At 41.7% G+C, this 22,329-nt stretch overlaps 1 protein-coding gene across 1 annotated transcript in view; it reads left to right on the top strand.

Annotated features, from left to right (window-relative positions):
• LOC138815880 (probable phospholipid-transporting ATPase IM) overlaps nt 1–22,329 on the top strand; it is a 66,693-nt gene that overhangs the window by 17,976 nt on the left and 26,388 nt on the right. The window contains exons 6-11 of the mRNA XM_070005260.1: nt 438–602; nt 1,355–1,466; nt 3,945–4,050; nt 13,429–13,579; nt 16,886–17,069; nt 18,170–18,393. Coding sequence (XP_069861361.1) covers nt 438–602; nt 1,355–1,466; nt 3,945–4,050; nt 13,429–13,579; nt 16,886–17,069; nt 18,170–18,393 — 942 coding nt within the window. The remainder of the gene's footprint in view (nt 1–437; nt 603–1,354; nt 1,467–3,944; nt 4,051–13,428; nt 13,580–16,885; nt 17,070–18,169; nt 18,394–22,329) is intronic.

Raw genomic sequence — 22,329 nt, 5'->3', positions numbered from 1 at the left:
CTGAGTTCAAGCCCTGTGACTGACCAAAAACACCCCAAAACAGAAGTGGTGCTGTGGTTCAAGTGGTAGAGCACTAGCCTAAGCACTAACCTTAAGCACAAAAGCCCAGGCACAGTGTCCAGACTCTGAGACTCGCACCAAAATTAAAGACAAAATTACTGTACTAACTTTACACTAGGATGCATAAGCATGCATTTCTGGCATCTTTAGGGGGAAAGCTACTTCCTATGAAGCCTTTAACCTCATAGAAATAAAACACACAGTACAGACATTCTCTCCCTTTTCTTAAGAGGATCAAAGTTACTAGTCAAGATGCCAAGGGATGCTCTTGGGATAAAATGGATCTGACTCGATTTCCATACCCACCATCTCGGTGGTAGTTCATTACTGTGCTTATTGTTTTCCAGTGGTTCCTAAGTGTCTATTTTCGGTGCTAGGAATTTTCAGGGGAAGGCCTTCGGACCTTGGCAATTGCATACAGGGACCTGGATGACAAGTATTTTAAAGAGTGGCATAAGATGCTCGAAGATGCAAACACTGCCGCAGAGGAGAGGGACGAACGGATATGTGAGCTGTATGAAGAAATTGAAAGAGATCTGATGGTAGGCGTTTAGAAGCATGATGGGTTGTGTTTACAGAAAGGATAATTATGTGTTTGGAGACCCAGCTTAGCTCTAAACCAGTGGCTAAATCATCTTGCACATAACTGATGTTACTCTTTGAAACATTGTATCCTACTTTACATGTTGGCTTTCAGTTCCCTGTGAATGGCTCTCCTGTTAATTAGTCAAGTACCTTATGCAATTGGTAGAATACAGTAGACTATTACTTGTTAACCTCTGGTATGTCCCTGATCTTATGAGTTCCTATCCCCTTTTCCTGCTTTATGACCCACATTTTTGTTTTTTTCGATCATGAGGCCTGAACTCAGGGCCTGGGTGCTGTCCCTGAGCTCTTTTGCTGAAGGCTAGCTCTCTACTACTTTGAGCCACAGCTCTACTTCTGGTTTTCTGGTGTTCAACTGGAGATAAGAGTTTCATAGCTTCAAAGCATGATCCTCAGATCTCAGCCTCCTGAGTAGCTAGAATTACAGGTGTGAGCCACCAGCACCTGGCCCTCTTGTACATTTTAACCCCCAGTATGTCTACCATTAAGTTGGGTTGATTTGGGGCCTTTTTTGGGAGTCTGTCTGTACTATTGCAGTTGGATGCTTTAATCAATATATCATACTGTGTATCATCCTTGTTATTTTTTTGTATTCCTTGACCTCCAAAACTTTGATCCTGGAAGCCATAAATGTTTCAGCTATTGTTTGCATGCATTAACATATATTATTCTCTGTTTTCCACTGAAGCTACTAGGTGCCACTGCTGTAGAAGATAAGTTACAAGAGGGAGTGATTGAAACAGTTACGAATTTGTTACTAGCCAATATTAAGGTCTGGATTCTCACGGGAGACAAACAAGGTACATCTGAAGATGTGTAATGATAACGTTTTGAAAAGGGAGACTTGAATTCTGTAGGATTTTTTTTTTTTGATGCTGGTCCCAGGGTTTGAACTCAGAGCCTGGGCACTGTCCTTGGGCTTTTGTGCTTAAGGAAAGTGCTCTACCACTTGAACCACAGCACAACTTGTTTTGTGGTTTTTTTTTTTTTTTAAGTGATTAATTGGGGATAAGAATCTCACAGACTTTCCTTCCTCCGCCTGGCTTCGAACTACGATTCTCAGATCTCAACCTTCTGAGTAGCTAGGATTCGATGTGAACCATCAGCATTGGCTTGTAGTAAAATTTTAATTGAACAGAAATCCGCATTGGATATTCCTCTAATTGTTCATATGAGGGAAATTTGAAATACAAAAAAAAAAAGAAGAAAGCCAATATACAGCAAGAATTTATTGTGTAAAAACAAGGCCAAAACTAAAATACTTCCTGTCGTCTGTCTTAAAGTTAATAGAATTTCAGGCCAGTAGTCTTTTTCCATCTGTAAGGATCAGAGGTATTAAAAATACTTAACAATTGGTTCCTGTGACCACCGTCTCCAACCTAGAGAGAGGTCAACTCAGTACTAAACAGAGAATTAGGCATCTCTGGTTACTCCTTTAGTTTCTTGCTGGTAGGAGTTTTTGGAAGATCTTCTGGGAGAGGTAAGAGTGACAGGTGAGCTTTGGGGAGACTTAGGGAAGCCTCTGTTCATGGATGGATTTTAGTATTTTAACAGCCACCATAGCTGTACCAGCATAATTGTGTTAGATCCTGGGATTATACACACAGTAGTACAATGAGACTGGATTCTTTTGTTGGTGGTGGTTGCAGGGCTTGAACTCAGGGCCTGGGTGCTGTCCCTGAGCTCTTTTGCTCAAAGATAGTGCTCTACCACTTTGAGCCACACAGCTCCACTTCTGGTTTTTGAGTGGTTAATTGGAGATAAGAGCCTCATGGGGACTTTAATGCCTGACTGGCTTCGAACCATGATCCTCGGGTCACAGCTTCCTGAGTAGCTAGGATTACAGATGTGAGACACTGGTGCCAGGCTTGGACTCATTTTTAACAACAACAAAATATTAAGGTATTGTGTGTAGAATATGGGTTTTCCTAAGAAAGTAAAAGGGATCGATATATTTTGGATTGGTTGCTAGCAGTAATAATTAAAATAATAAGTATTTTATGCTTGGCCATATGTAAACCAAAATATTCAATTGTCATACACTTGTTTTAGAAATTCTGTTCAGTTGTTAGATGATTTGGGGGGTGCACTGAGGAATTTATGGATTTGGTAAATCAATTCTCTATATCTTCATCAAATTATTAATTGGTCATAAATCTATCATTGTTATCACACCATTCAGTTATGAGATTTTAAGATGTCTTTGTGAATACTAATTTGAGAATCTGGAGACTTTTTATTTTTATTTTTGCTGGTCCTGGGGCTTGAACTCAGGTTCTGAGCACTGTTGCTGAGCTGAGCTGCTTTTGCTCAAGGCTAGTACTCTACCACTTGAGCCACAGCTCCACTTTGGGCTTTTTTTTGTTTTTTTGTAGTTAATTGCAGGTAAGAATCTTGGTTAAGGATTTTCTTTTTTCTTTTTTCTATTTTTTTGGATCCGGTCATGGGGTCTGAACTCTGGGCCTGGGCACTGTCCCTCAGCTCTTCAGCTCAAGGCTAGCGCTCTACCACTTGAGCCACAGCGCCACTTCTGGCTTCTTTCTCTTTTTTTGCTTATGTGGTGCTGAGGAATCAAACCCAGGGCCTCAGGCATGCAAGGCAAGCGCTCTACCACTGAGCCACCTTCCCGGCCCCTTGGTTAGGGATTTTCTGTCCAGGTTGTTCTCAAATAGTGATCATCGGATCTCAACCTCCTGAGTAGCTAAGATTACAGGTGTGAGCCACTGGCACCTGGCTGTGTAGGCATTTTTAAAAACTAGATAAGTAGAAGATTCAGAGAGGTTCTTCCTTCTCCATGGGTTGAGCAACTGGTGACTTTGACCATGGAAACCAGGTCTTTGACTTGCCTTCTGGGTCACTGTGTTTTGCCATTCATCCTGTGGTCTTTAATATTAACAAGATATGTAGGCTCTAAGAAAATGTACAATTATGGCTTCAAAAAGAGATGAAGAACTAGCCAGCCACCAGTGGGGCTCACACCTGTAATCCTAGCTACTCAGGAGGCTGAGATCTGAGGATCATGGTTCAAAGCCAGCCCAGGCAGGAAAGTCCATGAGACTCTTATCTCCAATAAACCACCAGAAAACCAGAAGTGGTGCTGTGGCGCAAGTGGTAGAGCGCTCACTTTGAGATGAAGAACTGAGGGACAGCGCCCAGGCCCAGAGCTCAAGCCCCACAACTGACACACACAGACACACACAGACATACACATAAGGAGCTGAAGAACTAGTCTTATTTTGTAGTTTTTTTTAACCAGAGATGGCTTTATTTTGTTACAGAAACTGCCATCAACATCGGCTATGCCTGCCACCTGCTGACCGATGACATGAACGATGTGCTGGTGATTGCGGGTAACACTGCAGCAGAAGTCAGAGAAGAACTCAGGTAAGTGTTAAAGGGAAGGGGTGGGAAGCAAAAATCAGAGGCTCACACTTGTAATCCTAGTTTTACCAGAGGTTGAGACCTGAGGATCATGATTCAAAGCCAGCCTGGGCAGAAAAATCCATGAGCGTGCTTAGCTTCAATTAACCATCAAAAAGCCGGAAGTCTCCATGTGGCTCAATTGGTAGAGCACAGGCTTGGAGTTGACACTTGGATGATTCTTTTATTATTTTTTTTCTTTGCTTCTCAAAAAGCTCAATTAGTGAAATTCCAGAGGGCTGGAGTTCAGAATAAATCCAAGAGTCAATTTTGGTGCCTAAAACGTAAGAATTCAACACCTCTGCCTCTGTGTTTGGCCTGTTTCCCCAGAGGTAAGGAAGGTTTCTGGGTAGAGAGGGTGAACTGTGGTTGGAGAGTTAGGGTTGAGTTCCCATCTCAAGATTTCACCCTGCTACTATCCATTTGGTTAACCGAATAGATGGCCTAGCTCTTGTTATGGAGGAGAGATGTGGAGGAAAATGTATCATTTATGGAGTTGTTTGGACTCTGTGATATCCAGATTTTTTCATAGATGTTAACGGCCTCCTACAGAACCAGTTTAGTGAAGAAGGGCCTTCTGAATAGCTCATGGTTTCAATATATCATGGGAAGGGGGGCATAGTAGAGTAGAGCTATTCAATTCATAGCAGCCAGGAAGCAGAGGACCAGAGACAAGAAGGGGCGAGGCATGATTACCCCCCCACACCCCACAGGCCCAATGACCTATTTCTCCCAACCAGACCAACTTTTACAGCTCTGCTACCTTCTAAAAGTATACAGATTTTTAAATTCACTCATGTATAAAACTCTTGCATAAGATCAATAGGTCAGAGACCTCATATTTTTATCTCTCAAAATATCTTGGTGTTTTTTTTTTTTTTTTTTTTTGGTCTGGTCGTGGGGCCTGAACTCTGGGCCTGGGCTCTGTCCCTCAGCTCTTCAGCTCAAGGCTAGCGCTCTACCACTTGAGCCACAGCGCCACTTCCGGCTTTTTTCTTTTTGCTTATGTGGTGCTGAGGAATCGAACCCAGGGCCTTAGGCATGCAAGGCGAGCACTCTACCGCTGAGCGACCTTCCAAGCCCCTCTCAAAATATCTTTAGAGACATACCCAGAAGTGTGCTTAATTAATTTCTAAGACATCTCTAAGCCCATTCAAGACGACCAACAAGATTAACCGTAATTTATAAATGAGTAGAAACTATCTAGAGGGCAAAATACCAATAGATCTCCAAATTATACTAGTGAATTCTGCTTTTAGGAATTTCCTTTAAGAAAGAAGAAAGAAAGAAGGAAGGAAGGAAGGAAAGAGAGAAAGAAAGAAAGAGAGAGAGAAAGAAAGAAAAGGAAGAAAATAAATAAATAAATAAATAAATAAATAAATAAAAGTCGGGTGCTGGTGGCTCATGTCTATAATCCTAGCTACTCAGGAGGCTGAGATTTAAGGATCACAGTTCAAAGCCAGCTGGGGAAGGAAAGCCCATGAGACTCTTATCTCTGATTAACCACCAGAAAACTGGAAGTGGTGCTGTGGCTCATGTGGTAGAATGCTTGCCTTGAGCTGAAGAGCTGAGGGACAGTGCCCAGGCCCAGAGTTCAAGCCCTATGACTGGCAAAAAAAAGCCGTGTGTGTGTGTGTGTGTGTGTGTGTGTGTGTGTGTGTGTGTGTGTGTGTGTGTGTGTGTGTGTGTGTGTGTGTGTGTGTGTGTGTGTGTGTGTGTGTGTGTGTGTGTGTGTGTGTGTGTGTGTGTGTGTGTGTGTGTGTGTGTGTGTGTGTGTGTGTGTGTGTGTGTGTGTGTGTGTGTGTGTGTGTGTGTGTGTGTGTGTGTGTGTGTGTGTCCTTGAGTTCAAACCAGGTATCAGTAAAGAAAAAAATATGAAAATTAAAAAAAGAAATGTATAAATATTCATATAGGAATGTATTTGATAGATATAATAATAAGAAATGAGAAATAGTTTAAATTCCCAACAGTGAAGAATTTTGTTAAATACTATTTATCATACATATACAGACACATATACATATGCATATACATGTACATATATACATACACACATATGCACACAATGGAATACTATGTAATCAAGCTGTTTGTGTAGTTACTTACTGGCCTTGAAAGATGTCCATGATATATCTGATAAGTGATAAATGAGATTACATCATGCATATAGTACATAAGAAGTATGTCTGTGTATATATGTATGTATTTATATTCATCAAGCACTATATGCCAATCCACACAACAATTAAGCCTTGGAAAATATTCAGGGGATCTGTCCAGGTGATGTGCACCAGGTGATGGTAGTGTTTATGCTTAGCTTTTACAATTAAGGGGAAAAAAGCTAAAATGTTTCCTTTTTTAAAAACTTTTTTTTTTGGTCTTATTTTGTAGTGGGGATTGAACCCAGGACTTGGCACTCGATAGGCAAGCGCTCTGTTGCTGAGCTACATCTAGTCCCTCATTTTGTTTTCAATAAAAAGGAAAAAATAAAAGGAAAAAAAGTGAAGCCTTTTTACCTAGACTCAGTATTCCACAACCCTGGAAACCATCTTGCTCAGCTGACTGGCACACACTGTTTATTTCAACCTTGACTTGGAAGCTAACCAATTAAGTCAATCCAAGACAGACTGACAGTATATGATAGCAAATTCTTTAATAGAGGAATCAATACATTTATTGGATAGATGTGCTGAATATTAGGATTGGGGGAATAAAAGCTATGCTTGATACACTCCCAATTGTGACTATTACTATCTAAGCCCCTAATTTTGGGGATGAACTACTGAAATCATAAATACGTACCATTCTATTTTCTTGTGTTATGCTTTTGAGTTCAGAGAAAGTTCATGCCAGAAAAAAAAACCACAACCCAAAAATGTATCAAAAGACCAGGATCTGAGTGATAGTAGCTATTGGAAGGAAATGACCTAAATGCTTCTATTTAAACCTGTCAAATGTGTTTAGAGTATGCCATAAACATGGATATGTAATTTTCATACATATTATACATACGGCTTGTTTCAAATTTAGTGTCTTGAAACTGTCTTAGACACTTGGATTCCTGGCTTCATTTTACTGCATTAGCTGCTGCAACTTTAAGAACATGTCCAGAAACCCACAAATTAAACTGCTATAGGTTCTCAGATGTTTGCTACAATTGATTACATTTTACCAATACCTACATATACTTTCCGCCCAAGGAAGAAGACTGAGAGTGTAATTTTGTTTGGTCTGATAATTCTGTATTTCAGTTGATCACATTTTGTGTGTGTGTGTGTGTGTGTGTGCGCGCGCGCGTGTACGTACCAGAGTCCTAGGGTTAGAACTCAGGGCCTGGGTGTTGTCCCTGATTTTTTGTTGTTGTTGCTCAAAGACAATGCTCTACCACTTGTGCCACAGCACCAATTAACTGGAGATAAGAATCTTTCAGATTTTCCTTATAGAGCTGGCTTTGGATTGCGATCCTCAGATCTCAGCCTCCTGAGTAGCTAGGATTACAGGTATGAGCTACGGGTGCCTGGCTGGTGCTCACTTTTGATCACATTTTAACATTAGAAAAATTCATGTCCTCTTTGTTTTTTGTTTGTCTGTTTGTCAGTCAGTTGTGGGGTCTGAACTCTGGGCCTGGGCACTGTCCCTCAGCTCAAGGCTAGTGCTCTACCACTTGAGCCACAGAGTCACTTCCGGCCTTTTCTGCTTATGTGGTGCTGAGAAATCAAACTCAGGGCTTCATGCATGCAAGGCAAGCGCTCTACCACTGAGCCACCTTCCCAGCCCCTCTTGTCCTCTTAACTGATTAAATCAGGAAATGACTACTGCTTCTGAGAAGTGTGCAAGTTCTACTCTAGCAAGTGATTATTTCTCTTTCAAGCAACAAAATGGGCATTGGTATTTTCTTGAATAGGCAGTACATGGTAGAAAGTTTTCTGTTTAGATAATTAGCTCAGCACTGTCAAATATGCATGACTCCAGGATTGGGTAGGTAAGGTGGTCAGGGTGTGATCTGGGCCATTATAAGATGTCAGGCTGAGGTGTGGAGAAATCTTCACATTGGCCATCAAGGTCATACAGATAATTTAAAACAGTGTATGAGCCAAATAAAATGCAACTTGGTTCTTAATTATCTGGAGATCGGATCATCTTGGCCCATTCCCATAGTTCTAATAATGAATGTGTTCCTGGGGTTGGATATCTTACAGGTTTTCTAGATAGTAAGGGATGGTACAACTGGGGCTTAAAGCCAACATTTCATGTACTTGATCTACTATTAGCATGGTAGTGATGCAGGGTTTGTGTGTGTATGTGAAAGAAATGTTTATTTTTTATTGTCAAGGTGATGTACAGAGGGGTAACAGTTGCATAAGTAAGGTGATAAGTACAGTTCTTGTCAAACTTGTTACCCCTCCCCTCATTTTTCTCCTGCTTTCCTTCCCCCTCTCCCCCCCTCAAGTTGTACAGATCATCACCAACATACTGTCCTGTGTATATCGCTGTTGCGTTGGTTCCCCTCATCTTTGTCTTACTGTTCTGCTGTTCACCTTCCTTCCCTAGTTCAAATAAAGGTATGTACAAAAATCAAATACAGTGACAACAGGGGATACATGATAGGGAGAAGAACATACAAAAGAAACAAAAAAATTCACATTGCATATTAAAAACAACAACCAAGAAAAACCTCTTGTGTCTTAGAGATCATTTCACTTAGCATCATCTTATATGGTCACATGTACATAGCTATTGCGCTATTCTGCTCATCTGCTAAGATTATCCTAGATGTATACTAGTTGTTGCAAATAAGGGAAACCATGGGACCTATGTTTCTTTGGGCCTGGTGTACTTCACTTAATATGATTTTTTCCAAGTCTTTCCATTTCCTTACAAATGGAGCGGTGTCATTGTTTTGGATGGAAGCATAGAATTCCACTGTGTGTGTGTGTGTGTGTGTGTGTGTGTGCGCGCATGTTTATGTGTATGTATATGTATATATACCACACTTTCTTGATCCATTCATCTGCTGAGGGGCATCTGGGTTGGTTCCATATCTTAGCTATGGTGAATAATGCTGCGATAAACATAGTTGTGCTGGTAGATTTAGCATGGCCTTGTTTGTGATCGCTTGGGTAAATGCCCAGAAGTGGGATTGCTGGGTCATAGGGGAGATCTGTGTGTAATCTTTTGAGGAACTTCCATTCTGCTTTCCAGCGTGGTTGAACAAGTTTACCCTCCCACAATGCAGTAGGGTTCCCTTCTGGCCACTTCCCCTCCAGCATCTGTTGTTATTAGAGTTCTTGATTATAGCCATTCTAATGGGTGAGTTGGAATCTCAATGTTGTTTTGATTTGCATTTCTTTTATGGCCAGAGTGTGAAGTAAGTTGGGGTTTTTTGTTTTTGTTTTTTTTGGCGTGGGTTGTGGGGCTTGAACTCAGGACCTGGGCACTGTCCTTGAGGTTCTTTTGCTCAAGGCTTACGTTCTACCACTTGAGCCACAGATCTACTTCTGGCTTTTTTGTGTGTGATTAATTAGAGATAAGAGTCTCAGGGATGTTTCTGCCCAGGCTGGCTTCGAACGGTGATCCTCAGATCTCAGCCTCCTGAGTAGCTACAGGTGTGATGTAGTTTTTGTTGTCCCTCTTGCTGTCATTTTATTCCAAACTCTGGCTGGCTATATGGATAAGCTAGTTTTGTGTGGTAGATGGAGAACTAGAAATTAATGTCCTTGAGTTCTAGGCCTGGTTCTGATACCAAATAATCAAGTGGCTAGTAGTCACACAATTCAACTGCAGCTACATCTATGCTGTGGGAGGAAGACATTGGATCGGAACCTGGGTCTCTTAAGCCCAGAGCTTTAGTTTTTGTAGCAAACCCCACACTGATTTTTTTTTTAAAGGTTGTATCTTGATTTTAATCCAGCGCCTACCAGATCCTTCTGGTATTTAAAGAGAGATTTCCTTAAACAATGCCACAGAATGACTTATTCCCCGCATCTTACTCCCTTTAGAAGCTGCATGGACTCCCTCAGCGGCTTCTCCTGGTACCTTCCTGTGCTTGTTAGAGTACAGGGCTGTGAAGGCCAGCGGCCGCTCAGACTGTTCATGTTTCTGCATGCCAGCACTGTTCTGAACTGCCTCTTCACGACAGAGCTGGCAGAACAGACATTCTTTTGTTTTAGCACTCGTGATTCGTATTCTGTGGTCAAGCACTGTGTAGTGTGCCTGCAAAGACACACTATATCCTCCGGCGCGAGTTCTGCGCGGCTCCCCCTGCCACTTCCCTAATAAATTGTTCTTGCAAGAACCAGCTGGTGTTTAGAGAGCTCCGTGGCAGGGAGAAAAAGAAATGGCAGCTACAGAATAGGAGTAAATGTCTGACAAGCAGGCCCCCCGCTCCGGCAGGGTGCTGGCCAGCGAGGAAAGACCACTGGCTGTTTAAAGAAAAAGAGAGAGCTGGAAAAGAAAAGAAAAACCCCAACTGTCCCTTTTCTGCCTGGAAAAGGGCTCAGGTCAGATGTTGGGAAGATGTGTCTTTGTTTTTGTTTTTTTGAGGGGGAATCCTAAGTAAATAGTATTTCAGCCAATACGTTCATGACCTTCATCCTCCTTCGGAATGTTCTCATTCTGGGGGAGGGGGGAAAGACAGAGGTTGAGTTGTTTATGCAGCACACGAGAACTTTACTTAAAAGGAAACCTCGGGAGATGTTTTCCTTGTGCTTCTTTAGGGCACAATTTATGGACTCTGCAGTACTGTCAGAGCAAATCTCCTTTTCCCAGGAACTTGCCTCCATTGCTTTCTTTATTATATGGGACTGTAAATTTTCAAAGCTGTGAGGGGGGAATTCCCTGACATGATTATCTGCTAGGAAAGTCTGACCCTCCCACATCTCAAATAGTGATTTTTTTTTCACGTCTGCTCTCCATCTCCTCCTGACTCTTATAACTCCCTAAATTTCACACATAGCCGTCTGACTTTATAAATCTTTTCCCTTGGTCCTGCAAACTGCTTACTAAATAGATGCTATCATCCGTAGGACCAAAGGTCACATGACCTCTGGGTTTCTAAATGTGGATGTGAGTTTTTGCTCTTGAAAAGCAGAAGGAAATGTTGAACCAGAAGATAAGGTGGTTGGTTGGTTGTGAAGTTTGGTTATTTTTTTTTTGGGGGGGGGAGGTAGGTTGGAATTAAAAAAAATTGTTATTGCTGCTGTCTTTGCTTATAAGTATGTAAATAATTAGTGTGACACTTACCAATAATTAGAAAACAGCTTATTGCTTGGTTTTAATATGGTGATAATTCTCTTCTATCAGAGGAGTCTCTGCATTAATCCCTGTTAATAAATGTTTTCTGTGTTGGATGGGTCTTTATGGAGCCAATCCATTTTGCCATAAGCCCAAATATCTGTGATGTAGTTTATTTTTTCACTACTCATTTTCTTCTCTCCCTCTGTCTCTTTTACTGAGTAGCTGTAGGAAGGTTTCAATTTGACAATCCAGTTTAGGAGAAAGCATCTTGGTCAGTATCATCCTTTCCATCAATCTCCCCCCTCTCTCCCAACTCCACCCCTCCCCAATTACTTGGTTCTCCTGTCATATCTGTATATTGAATATTATGACTGTATTTATCTCTTTCCATGTGTGCCCCCCAACCCAGATAAAACATGCTTTTGCTTCCTAGCATTCACTTTGTTTGTTTTTCAAAGGGGGTAAACCATTGGAATCCTCCCCCAGTCTACCATACTTGAATCCATTTGTTTGTGTACCTATGCATATGACCCGTGAATAGGTTTTCATACCCCACATCTTTTTTTTTGCCAGTCCTGGGGCTTGAACTTGGGGCTTGGGCACTGTCCTTGAGCTTTTTTTTTTTGCTGAAGGTAGCACTCTACCATTTGAGCCACAACTCCACTTCTGGCTTTTTCTGTGTATGTGACTGAGGAATCGAACTCAGGGCTTCATGCATGTGAGGCAAGCACTCTACCACTAAGCCACATTCCCAGCTCTTTTACCCCCCTTTTTCTGAGCCTTCAGTTCGTACATGCAAGTGTATCTGCTGGTAGATCTCTGGTTGTGGTTGAAGCTTTTGTGGTTAGTTCAGCTTGTCCTAGATTACTTCAAAGCCTGTCACCCAGGGGTCTTCACAGAGGGAATTTCCTTTCCCTTAAAGGCATCATCTTTGCATGATGAAGAGAACACTAAAATGCCACTTCTGAGGATTTTTTGTCACCATATAAGCTTTCTCTTAAGTGCAAGAGATGGATAGGATGTGGGCAGGATTGTTGCACAGTACCACTAATTTAATCGAGAGCATTGGTAAAGTTTCCATGTGGACCAGCCCTTATGCACTTGGGTGTCTGTAGTTTCTTTCCTAGAGGATCAATCCTATTGCTTGAGACTGAGTACACACTTAATAACTAATACATGCCATCATTTGCTCTTATGACCATTTTTAAAATGTGTTTCTCAAGCCCAGTGTGGGAGTTCATGCCTGTAATCCTAAGGAGTCTGAGATCTGAGGATCATGGTTCAAAGTCATGGGACTCTTGTCTCCAATTAACCACCCCAAAAAACGGAAAGTAGTAGAGCATGAGCCTACGTCAAAAGAGCTCAGGGACAGTGCCCAGAGTTCAAACCCTACAACTCGGGGGAAAAAAGAGGCTGAGATCTGAGAATCATAGTTCAAAGCCAGCACGGGGCACAAAAGTCTGTGAGACTCTTTATCTCCAATTAACCATGAAAAAGCTGGAAGTGGAGCTGTGGCTCAAGTGGTAGAGCACCAGCCTTGAGTGAAAAAGCTCAAAGATAGTGCTCAGATTCTGAGTTCAATCCCTAGTATGTACACACACACACACACACACACACACACACACACACACACACACACACACACACACACACACACACACACACACACACACACACACACACACACACACACACACACACACACACACACACACACACACACACACACACACACACACACACACAAATACAAATGTGTTTCTCAGAGGACTGCTATTTTAAGACAGTTTAGATGTACAACAAATCTACCAAGCTTCCCTAGTTAAACCCAGCTCAAAATGGTGATAACTTGTCAGGTAATATAAAACAATGGAGAAGATTCTGTGTTCATTTTGTTTCCCCCACTTATATCCTGGAAGATAGACATCTGCTCCAGCCTCCCTCCCCCATCACCTAGCACTAACTGCCCAGGTGACTTGCTCACACTGGATCTTGTGCCAAGCTGTGTTTGAATAGCAGGAAAATGAGAATTTGCCTCTGGAGTTGTAGATAGGCTCTATGTACTTTGTCACAGTGTTTTCTTTCTTCTTGCCCTTGTTCTTTAAGGACAGCGAAGGAACTTTTGTTTGGACGCAGCCAGCACATTTTGGATAGCCAGGTACTTTGTGAAAAGCAGCAGCCACTAGAACTGAAATCTGTCGCAGCAGAAGACAGTGTAATGGGAGATTATGCCTTAGTCATAAATGGCCACAGTTTGGTGAGTTCGCTTCAGGCTTTTGTCCTTTCTTTTACTTTATCCCCATAATCATCTCTTTTGTGTTGTCATAATGAGAACTGTGTGTGTGTGTGTGAGCGTGTTTCTCAAATGACACTAGGAGAAATAAGCCATACACAACCGTTTCCTGTTTGCAAAGGAAAAAGGAAACCTCTAATATATATTTCATACATTATTGTTTAAACCGTCACAGCAAAGAGAGAGTCTGAAGAAATACTGTATTCACAGAGTATCAATCTTGTCCAAATGACTGCAAAGCACTTAGCCATATTATTTAAGTGCTTTTCCAAGGATGGGGGAGTGTCACCGCTTGGTGTTATTTAATTAAAGTAAATGCAACTGGATGGATGAATTGCAATTACTGCTCTTGCTAATGTCTGTGATTTGCACAGCATAGCCTGACCTTCATATAATTACCACACCAAATTATTGCCATTCAGATACCTCTGGTGGTTTTTTTCTAAATAGCAGCATTTTGTAGCCAGGCCAAACAATTTGCTTTGATTAGGAAATCTGGTTTTTGTCATAATAGAATAAACTTGCATTGTACTTTTAATGTAGTTCAGGTTCCAAGTCTTGAACAAAAAAAAAATCAAAACACTCCTCTTGGTTTCTAATTTAGAATACAAAAGGTCCGATTGCACTCCAGTGAAATTATCATTTATGTGTACAAAGAACTAATCTCACATCTTTCTTTGGCTTTGATGATTCTTTTTTCAACTTTGGGGAAAAAAAATAAAATGTTTCTTCTTGTAGAAAATTTCTTAGAGGACAAAAGAAGTTGGATGTGAGTATATTGTATTTTTCCCCCTCCCTTGTGATCATCTGTCTGCTAGCTCTTAGAGCTCAGAGTTCTCCAGCTGGACTGCAGACCTAACATGTTGCCTTCTACACCATGGAAAGTTACAGAGCGTCTCTGCAGGCCAAGCTCCGTTGAAAGTTTGTCCAGATGACACGAACTTCTCCCTTGCTCAGATGAACAGCAACTGAGCATTCGAAGGCTGTCATCTGGGATTTACAACTAGAAGCCTCCAGGCTGAGCTGCCCAGAGACAGCAATATAGACAAGAGCCCTAATAGGCTGGGTTTGACCTCAGGCTCAAGGAAAGCCATGTGTTGGTAGGGTGGACAGTCAGGTGATAACTTATCCTTTCTCTCATCTCTGTCTCTCTGTCTCTACCTCAATCTCTCTCTCCCTCTCTCTCATCTCTAGCTGTCTTTCTCTCAAATCTGTCTCTCAGTCTCTGTCTCCCTCTCTGTCTCTGTCTCTGTCTTTCTCAAGGTGCTAAATCGATGCTTTGCAGGACTACTCCCTTAGCTTCAAATCCTGATGCGAAAGGTCTCTTCCCATGTAAGGAAATCAACTGTTTCTGCAAGTATGGTTAGAATTTTTTTTGTTGTTTTATTTCAAATGGTGACTCTATAATTGGCCCAGATCCTGATGCTTTGTAATGTAATTGGACCTCTCTTTCTCCAAGTCTGACTCTAGTTTTCTTTTTTTACTTATTGATCCTCAAGAAGAAAGAGTAGAGAGCCCCCTGGCCATGCTAAATAACGCAGCCAGTTCAGGAAGGCTCAGTACAATTTGAGACTTCTGAATCGGTATTTCCTCTGGGAATAGGCTTGGATATGAGAATTTTCTAGAGTATGTTTTCTTTATATTCAGCCACCCAGTTGTTTCATTAGCACTTATTAAGCATGTCTAGATCACAGTGCAAAAGCCCGAGGTTAAAGATAGGAGTTGGAATCCTTGGCCTGGCAATTGCTGTCCACTGGTATGAAAATCATTATAAAAGAGGAATGGCTACAATGCTCTGTGTCTGCTTAGAGAAAGACAAATCTCATTTCGTAGAGTGAACAGAGAAAGCTTTCTGGAGCAAGTGATGTTTGCAAATAGAAATAACAATAAGAATAAAAGCACCAAAGCAAAATAAACCATATTAAATCATGGGAAACAAGCGAGTTGGTGACATGTGAATGATGAATGGACTTAAAATGGCCGGGTTCAGAAGATAAGACTCACAAGTATAGGCAGCTGGCTGAGAGTGTTTGCTTGAAGATTCACTTAGAGATGTTTGAGTGGAGTTCTGTTAACTCCTCTTAATGTCTTCATTTGAAAGTATATAAGAAAGCTGGGCATCAATAGTGCGTGCTTCTAATCTTAGCTACTTGTGAGGCTGAGATCAGGCTCTCCAGGCATCTCCAGGATCGAGGCTATCCTGGACAGAAAAGTTCCCAAGACTCCAAGCTAGACATGGCGGCATGCATCCTTCATCCCACTGATGGAAACTTAAACGTAGGGGTTTTTTTCCTCCAACATGTGCTCACGTGGGAAGCAAGAACCTATCCTAAAATTAATCAGTGAGAAACAGGGCTGGAGCAATGACTTACATGGCCAAGTATCAGCCTAAGAAGCATGGGGCCTGGAGTTCAAACTCCCGGCCTAGTACTGCCCCCTCCCAAGACAGATAGCATGACATGTTTTCTAGAAAAAGAATTACATGGTTACATGGGAAGGGATTATATTGTTTTTCAGCATTTCCTTAGCATATCTAACTGTTCTATGCACTTGGACTTAGCCAGGGTCCAACTGGGTGGGAAGTCTGCTTGAGATGCAGGATGCACGGCCTGCTTTTTTAAGCCTCACCTGGTATCGGCCATGGTACTCTTCAAGGAACAATGTGCATCTGATCTGCTGTGCATCTTGCCTGCAATTAACAAGCACAACAAACGCTACAACACAAAAACAACAACAAATCCCATCACAAACAACAGCCCAGTAACCATCACTTGTAGTTCCTTCTAAACAGTGAGATCTTTTCTTGCTTATTCAAAGATTATTATTTAAAAATTCCTTCGTGTTGACTAGGAGTTTCATACTCATTTCTTTATTTGATTTTGTGATTCTGGGTCAATAATTTAAAAAAAAAAAAAAGACATGTAAGCTATGTGCTGGTGGCTCACACCTGTAATCCTAGCTACTCAGGCAGCTGAGATCCGAGGATTGGAAACCAGTCTGAAAGTCCATGAGGCTCATCTCCAATTAGTCATCAAAAACCTGGAAGTAGAGCTCAAATGATAAAGCACCAACCTTGAGGGAAATAGCTAAGGGACAAGCATCTAGGCCTTGAGATCAAGCCTGAGCGCGCGTGCGCGCACACACACACACACACACACACACACACACACACACACATACACACTCCCCCTCCCCCCCCCCCCCCCCCGGATTACAGCTGTCACATATTGTGATATGTTCTTTCCTGGATTTTGTTTTTCAATGACACAGGCCTATGCACTAGAAAGTGACATGAAGAATGGTCTCTTGGAGCTTGCCTGCATGTGTAGGGCTGTGGTTTGCTGCAGAGTTACACCACTCCAGAAAGCCCAAGTAGTGGAGCTGGTAAAGAAGTACAGAAATGCCGTGACCTTGGCCATCGGCGATGGAGCCAACGATGTCAGCATGATTAAAAGTAAGCAGATAATGCTATGTCATGGACACTTTTTATCCAGTGTCATCTGGCCCTGCAGTGATTATTACCTTGATTATTGACTCATTAAAGTCAATGAGGTGAATCTCTCTTTCTCTCTCTCTCACATACACACACAAGTAAGTGAGTATTTTCTCTGTCCAGCATGCTACTTACATGGAGTCTGTGGGTTCAGAATTTGGTAGTGTGTCATATACACCATATTGATTTTGCTGTGCTTCCCCGGTCCTGGGGTTTGAACTCAGGGCCTGGGGACTGCCCCTAAGCTTCTTTTGCTCAAGGCAAGTGCTCTACCTCTTGAGCCACACCTCTACTTCTGGCTTTTGGCTGGTTTATTGGAGATGAGAGCATCATGGACTTTCTTACCTGGGCTGGCCTCGAGCCACAATCTTCAGAAGTCAGCCTCCTAAATAGCTAGGATTACAGAAATGAGCCACCTGTGCCTGGCTTGCTCTTCTCTTTAATTAAATCCTTTGTGTATTTTTAGGCTAGAAAAATGCCCTGAGTCAGCTGAGTATTTGGGGGCATAAAAGCAGCCATGTGGTTAAGAGAACCGGAGGTAAATAACAACATGTGGGTGCCACTTAGAAATAGAGTTCATGTAAGTTACTGAACTTTCCTGAATCCAATTTCTCTCTTATGTAAAACTAGGGTAAACAACTACTGTATTTCATGAATATATGTAAAAAAAACCCAACCAGAGTTGCTGTAGTTAGAAGGTTTCAATAAATAAATGTCCGAAAAGAGAAATATTAAGTTCCCCAAAGATATTAACAGCCAGACACTAGTAGCTCATGTCTGTAATCCTAGCTATTCAAGAGGGTGAGATCTGAGGATTGTGGTTTAAAGCCTGCCTCTGACAGGAAGGTCTGTTAAGACTCTTCTCTCCAATTAAGTATGGAAAAGCCAGAAGCAGAGCTGCGATTCAAGTAGTTGTAGAGCACTAGTCTTGAGCAAAAAAGCTAAGGGATAGAGCCAAAGTTCTTGAGTTCAAAGCCCAATACTGGAAACAAAGAAACAAAAGAAGGAAGGATATTGTATCTTTGTTCTGGGACCCAAACTTTTCCTCTTTTGCGTCATAGGTGCTCATATTGGCGTTGGCATCAGCGGCCAGGAAGGACTGCAAGCTGTCTTAGCCAGTGACTATTCATTTGCACAGTTCCGGTATCTCCAAAGGCTCCTGTTCGTTCACGGAAGGTGGTCCTACTTCCGGATGTGCAAGTTCCTATGCTATTTCTTCTACAAGAACTTTGCGTTCACACTTGTGCATTTCTGGTTTGGTTTCTTCTGTGGATTCTCAGCACAGGTGGGTAAAAGGTACTTAGATCTCTTATATCAGATTTCATGACTAACAAATGATTCTTTTTCATGGCTCTTTATGAATGAAGAACATTTTTCTATGACTGATACAAGGGACAGTATTAGAAATGTGTAATTGATAGCTGACTTGAGCTGTGATCCAGCCCAAGAAGAAGAAGAAAAAAATATATATATAACAATAAGAAATGTTGAGGTATCTTTTATGGAAAGATTAGTCACTTGAACACGTTGAATGTGCCTGATTTGAGAGTAAACATATTTTCAATCGGAGAGAACTCAAAGCTGTGTTGATAGCAGCTTTTCAGCTAAAAGTTGGTCTGTGTAATGTAGGTAGCCAATAAGTAATTTAGCAAATTAGTATATTTGGCATCCTACTTTTATATCTACAAGTAGTGATTTTAATCAGATGTATAAATTCTATACATTTTACTCTTCCTCCTCACTTTTTATGGTTTTCATGTTAACACTTCACATCTTGTTATAATTTGTATCTTGTAACAGATTGTTGTAGTTTTCATTTTCTTTAAAAAGTTTTGCCTTTTGACCATTATACTAGAGATATAATTGAGTTACCTATCATTGTTTTGGATTCAACAGTGTACTTCTCAGGAGTTTTTCGTTTCCTATGTTTTTGCATTACTAATCAGTAACCACTTCTTTTCGCTTGACCTGCCGTAGCATTTCTGGTAAGCAGGTCTAGTGGTGATCCATACTCAGCTCTTGTTTGAGATAGACTTCATCATCATTTTTGAAAGACAAGGCTACTGGGTATATGAGTATTCTGATTGCTAAGGTTTTTTTTTTTTTCTTTCAAGATTATGAATGACTTGTTTCTGCCGAGGAATCCACTACAATACTCAGCAGGGGTGTCCTTATTTTTGATTCACCTTCTCTTGCTCATTTCAACGTTGTGTTTAACTTTTTATTTGTCCCCAAACCCAGGGCCTCATGCATGCTAAGACATACTTTGCACTTGAGCTTTACCTTAAACCCTTTAACATTTAACAATTTGTGCTGTGCCTTGGTGTGGGTTCCCTTGGATTCATCTTCTTTGATGTTCTCTGAGATTCCTAAATTGGGCTTTCTATTTCCTTCCCCAGGGATGGAAAGTTCTCTGCTGATAGGGTTTGTCTTCTGACCATTTGTTTCTACTCCTCGGATGCTTAATAATGCATCAGTCGTGCTGCCTGATGCCGGGTCAAGCTAGCTTGAAGACTTATGCTATCCTTACTCATTATATTTCCCTCTTGCCAACCAGTACAGCATCAGGTTGGGTAACTGATTTCTAGTGCCCTACCTTTGAGTCTCCTGAAAATTCCAGTTTGTGGTTCAAGTTTTTAGGAGTTTTTGTTTGGCCTTTCCATTTAGCCAATGCAAGGCCAGCACAGAGACTTTCCCTCTAGTGTCTTTCTGCACGAACACGGTCTTTCTGTCACATCCAGGACTTAGGCCTGGGCTGCCGTTTGGTCTTACCTTGACATCAGTGATAGTGTTTTAGAGTCAGTGAGATTGGATATTATTGTTACCCAAACTTATTCGGTATGTTACACTATTGTATTTCCCAAGCAATAGGCATAGTGTCCTGTAAGTCAGGGGCCATAGGAAGCCCTCTTTAGGAAGTTCTGTAACAGGCATTTCTACAGCGACGATTTCAAAACATGACAGTGGCTTGCTGTTTATCCTAGTTCCAATGTTTGAAAAGCAATCAACAGACAAAGCACGAAGAATACAGTCCCCATAGGAACAGGCTATTTATACTCGTTTCTTTCCAATACATTTTCATCTTTAATTCTGGTCCAAGGGATAAAAACAGCTTTGTTTTATATACCAAAGTAAGAGGTTTACATTTAGACTACTGATAAGTCTTTTCCATTATCTTCAAAGTTTTCACTGGATTATAAAAATATTTACATGTGAGCCTGTGCTGGTGGCTCAGATCGGAGAATTGCGGTTTGAAGCTAGTCGGTCAGGGAAGTCCACGAGACTCTTAATTGTCCTACCCAAACTGCTGGAAGTGGATGTGTGGCTCAAGTGGTAGAGTACCAGCCTTGAGCAATATAACTCAGGGAGACTGCCCTGAGTTCCTGCCCTAGGACCAGTCGGCGTGCATGCATGTGTGCATGCACACATACACACACACACACACACATATACACACAAACACATACAAGGTCCATGTAACTTTAAATCATCCAGAAATAACTGCTGAGAACCCCTCAAAACTATAACTGGATTTGTCCCCCAAACCATGTGTTAGTGATGAGACTTTCTTAAGCCTTGATCACTTGTAGTCTTTTAAAGCAAGATGGTCCCTGGAAGCCTTTACACATCCTGCCATCTCTCTAAATTGCTTCAGTGAAGTTGAATACTCTTAAGGTGAAAGAGAGCCAGTAGGAGTAATAGCTCCCAGCCCCAGCAGACTGAATGAACTGCACGCATCTCTTGAGAGGCCATTCGTGATTATGCTTAATCTTCAGTCACTTTATTTGTCCCATCCTGACAGGAGGGAAGACTTGGCATATACATTCCCTGTCAGCTCTCTACATGACCCAGTATTCTTCCCTGCGCCTCTCAACAGATTGCTTTGAAGCAAACCCCTCTTACAGCCGAAACCAGCAGCCCAAATGTACAGACTGTTTCTTTACCCACAATGTCGGCTTTGAACCGCTACCAGTTTTAATTCTTTTAATGAAGTGACGCATGCTGTTTCTTGACTGCCTCCACCTGTTTTGTTTGCTGCCTGTGGGGTAGGAGACTTGGCTGTCTCAGGTGGTGGTGGGGGAATGCAGGCTGGGTACTTTGTTCTGGTTCATTCAGTACCCCTCTTCCCTTGTGACTGATTTGAGACACACTGGAAAAGACATTTTCCTGGGAGGGAATAGACTCTTTGTTTGCTTGGTGAGAACCGTTTGGAGTGTAGAGAACAAGGAGTGTAGGTCTTGCTGGAGCCTAGAATCATTGCTCTGGCGAGGAGTCTCAGAGGTAGTCAATGCAGCTTTTGATTTTATAGAGAAGGAACCCGAGTATCCCAAGAGCTGAGAACCAGTGGTGAGCATAACTGAAACTCAGAACTCTCTCATCTGGGGGCTGGAGGTGTGGCGTAAGTAGTAAACCTGCGTAGCAAGCACTAGGCCCTTATTTCAAACCCCATTACCACCAAATCCGGTTTCTCTTTTAGTGCTCTGTCTACTCTGCTTGATAAGAGACTGCTCAGTTTAACATGAACTGAGACAAACTAAGCTATAGCCTTTAAATTTTTCCCTTTTTAAACACCCCCAGATCAATAAACGTTTGCTTTATTTGAAATCTGAAGGCGAAACATCCAGAAACACGCAGTCTCCCCTATGACTTCGCAAAGGAAAATGGACCCTCTCATCTAGAGAGGGCAAATGTCTCAGGTAGTAACTTCCACAGCTTAGACATGAGGTTAGATTTTCCCCCTGAATGAATGGCCTTCTACCATCATCGACAAGCCAGAGGGCAGCTTCTACCAGCAAATACTCCAGCTGCACTGCCTCTGAGGTATATTAAATACAGTCTGTCCTGAGGAGATTTCCAACCAGATTTCTGACCCAGAGAAGTTTGGACAGAGGTCAGATGTGTTCTCCATATTGAACCATGGGTTCCTTTTCCTGGACACACTCGATCCAATCGATTCTTGAAGACTTCATGATTTCCATGCAGTCTACTGCAGGTCTGTGCTCACAATTCTTACCTGTAACCTATTTCAGAAGTTAACTCTGTCTTCAGGAGTTATAATAAAGATGAGCTATTCCCTGCCCAAGATAAGAGCCAGAAAAAATATAAATCGAAGCCCTATTTAGGAAATTTTCATTTCAAACTATGCAACTACTGGCATAGAATGCTTGTGAGATGCTATTATCTGGTGACAATTTATCATTGTCAGCGAGATACAGAGCTG

The sequence above is a fragment of the Dipodomys merriami genome, unplaced genomic scaffold (genome assembly GCF_024711535.1).
Source record: "Dipodomys merriami isolate MVZ:Mamm:240054 unplaced genomic scaffold, mDipMer1.0.p SCAF_679, whole genome shotgun sequence".
Lineage (NCBI taxonomy): Eukaryota > Metazoa > Chordata > Mammalia > Rodentia > Heteromyidae > Dipodomys > Dipodomys merriami.
The sequence above is the reverse complement of the archived record's forward strand: the minus strand, read 5'-3'. Positions and strand labels throughout refer to the sequence as shown.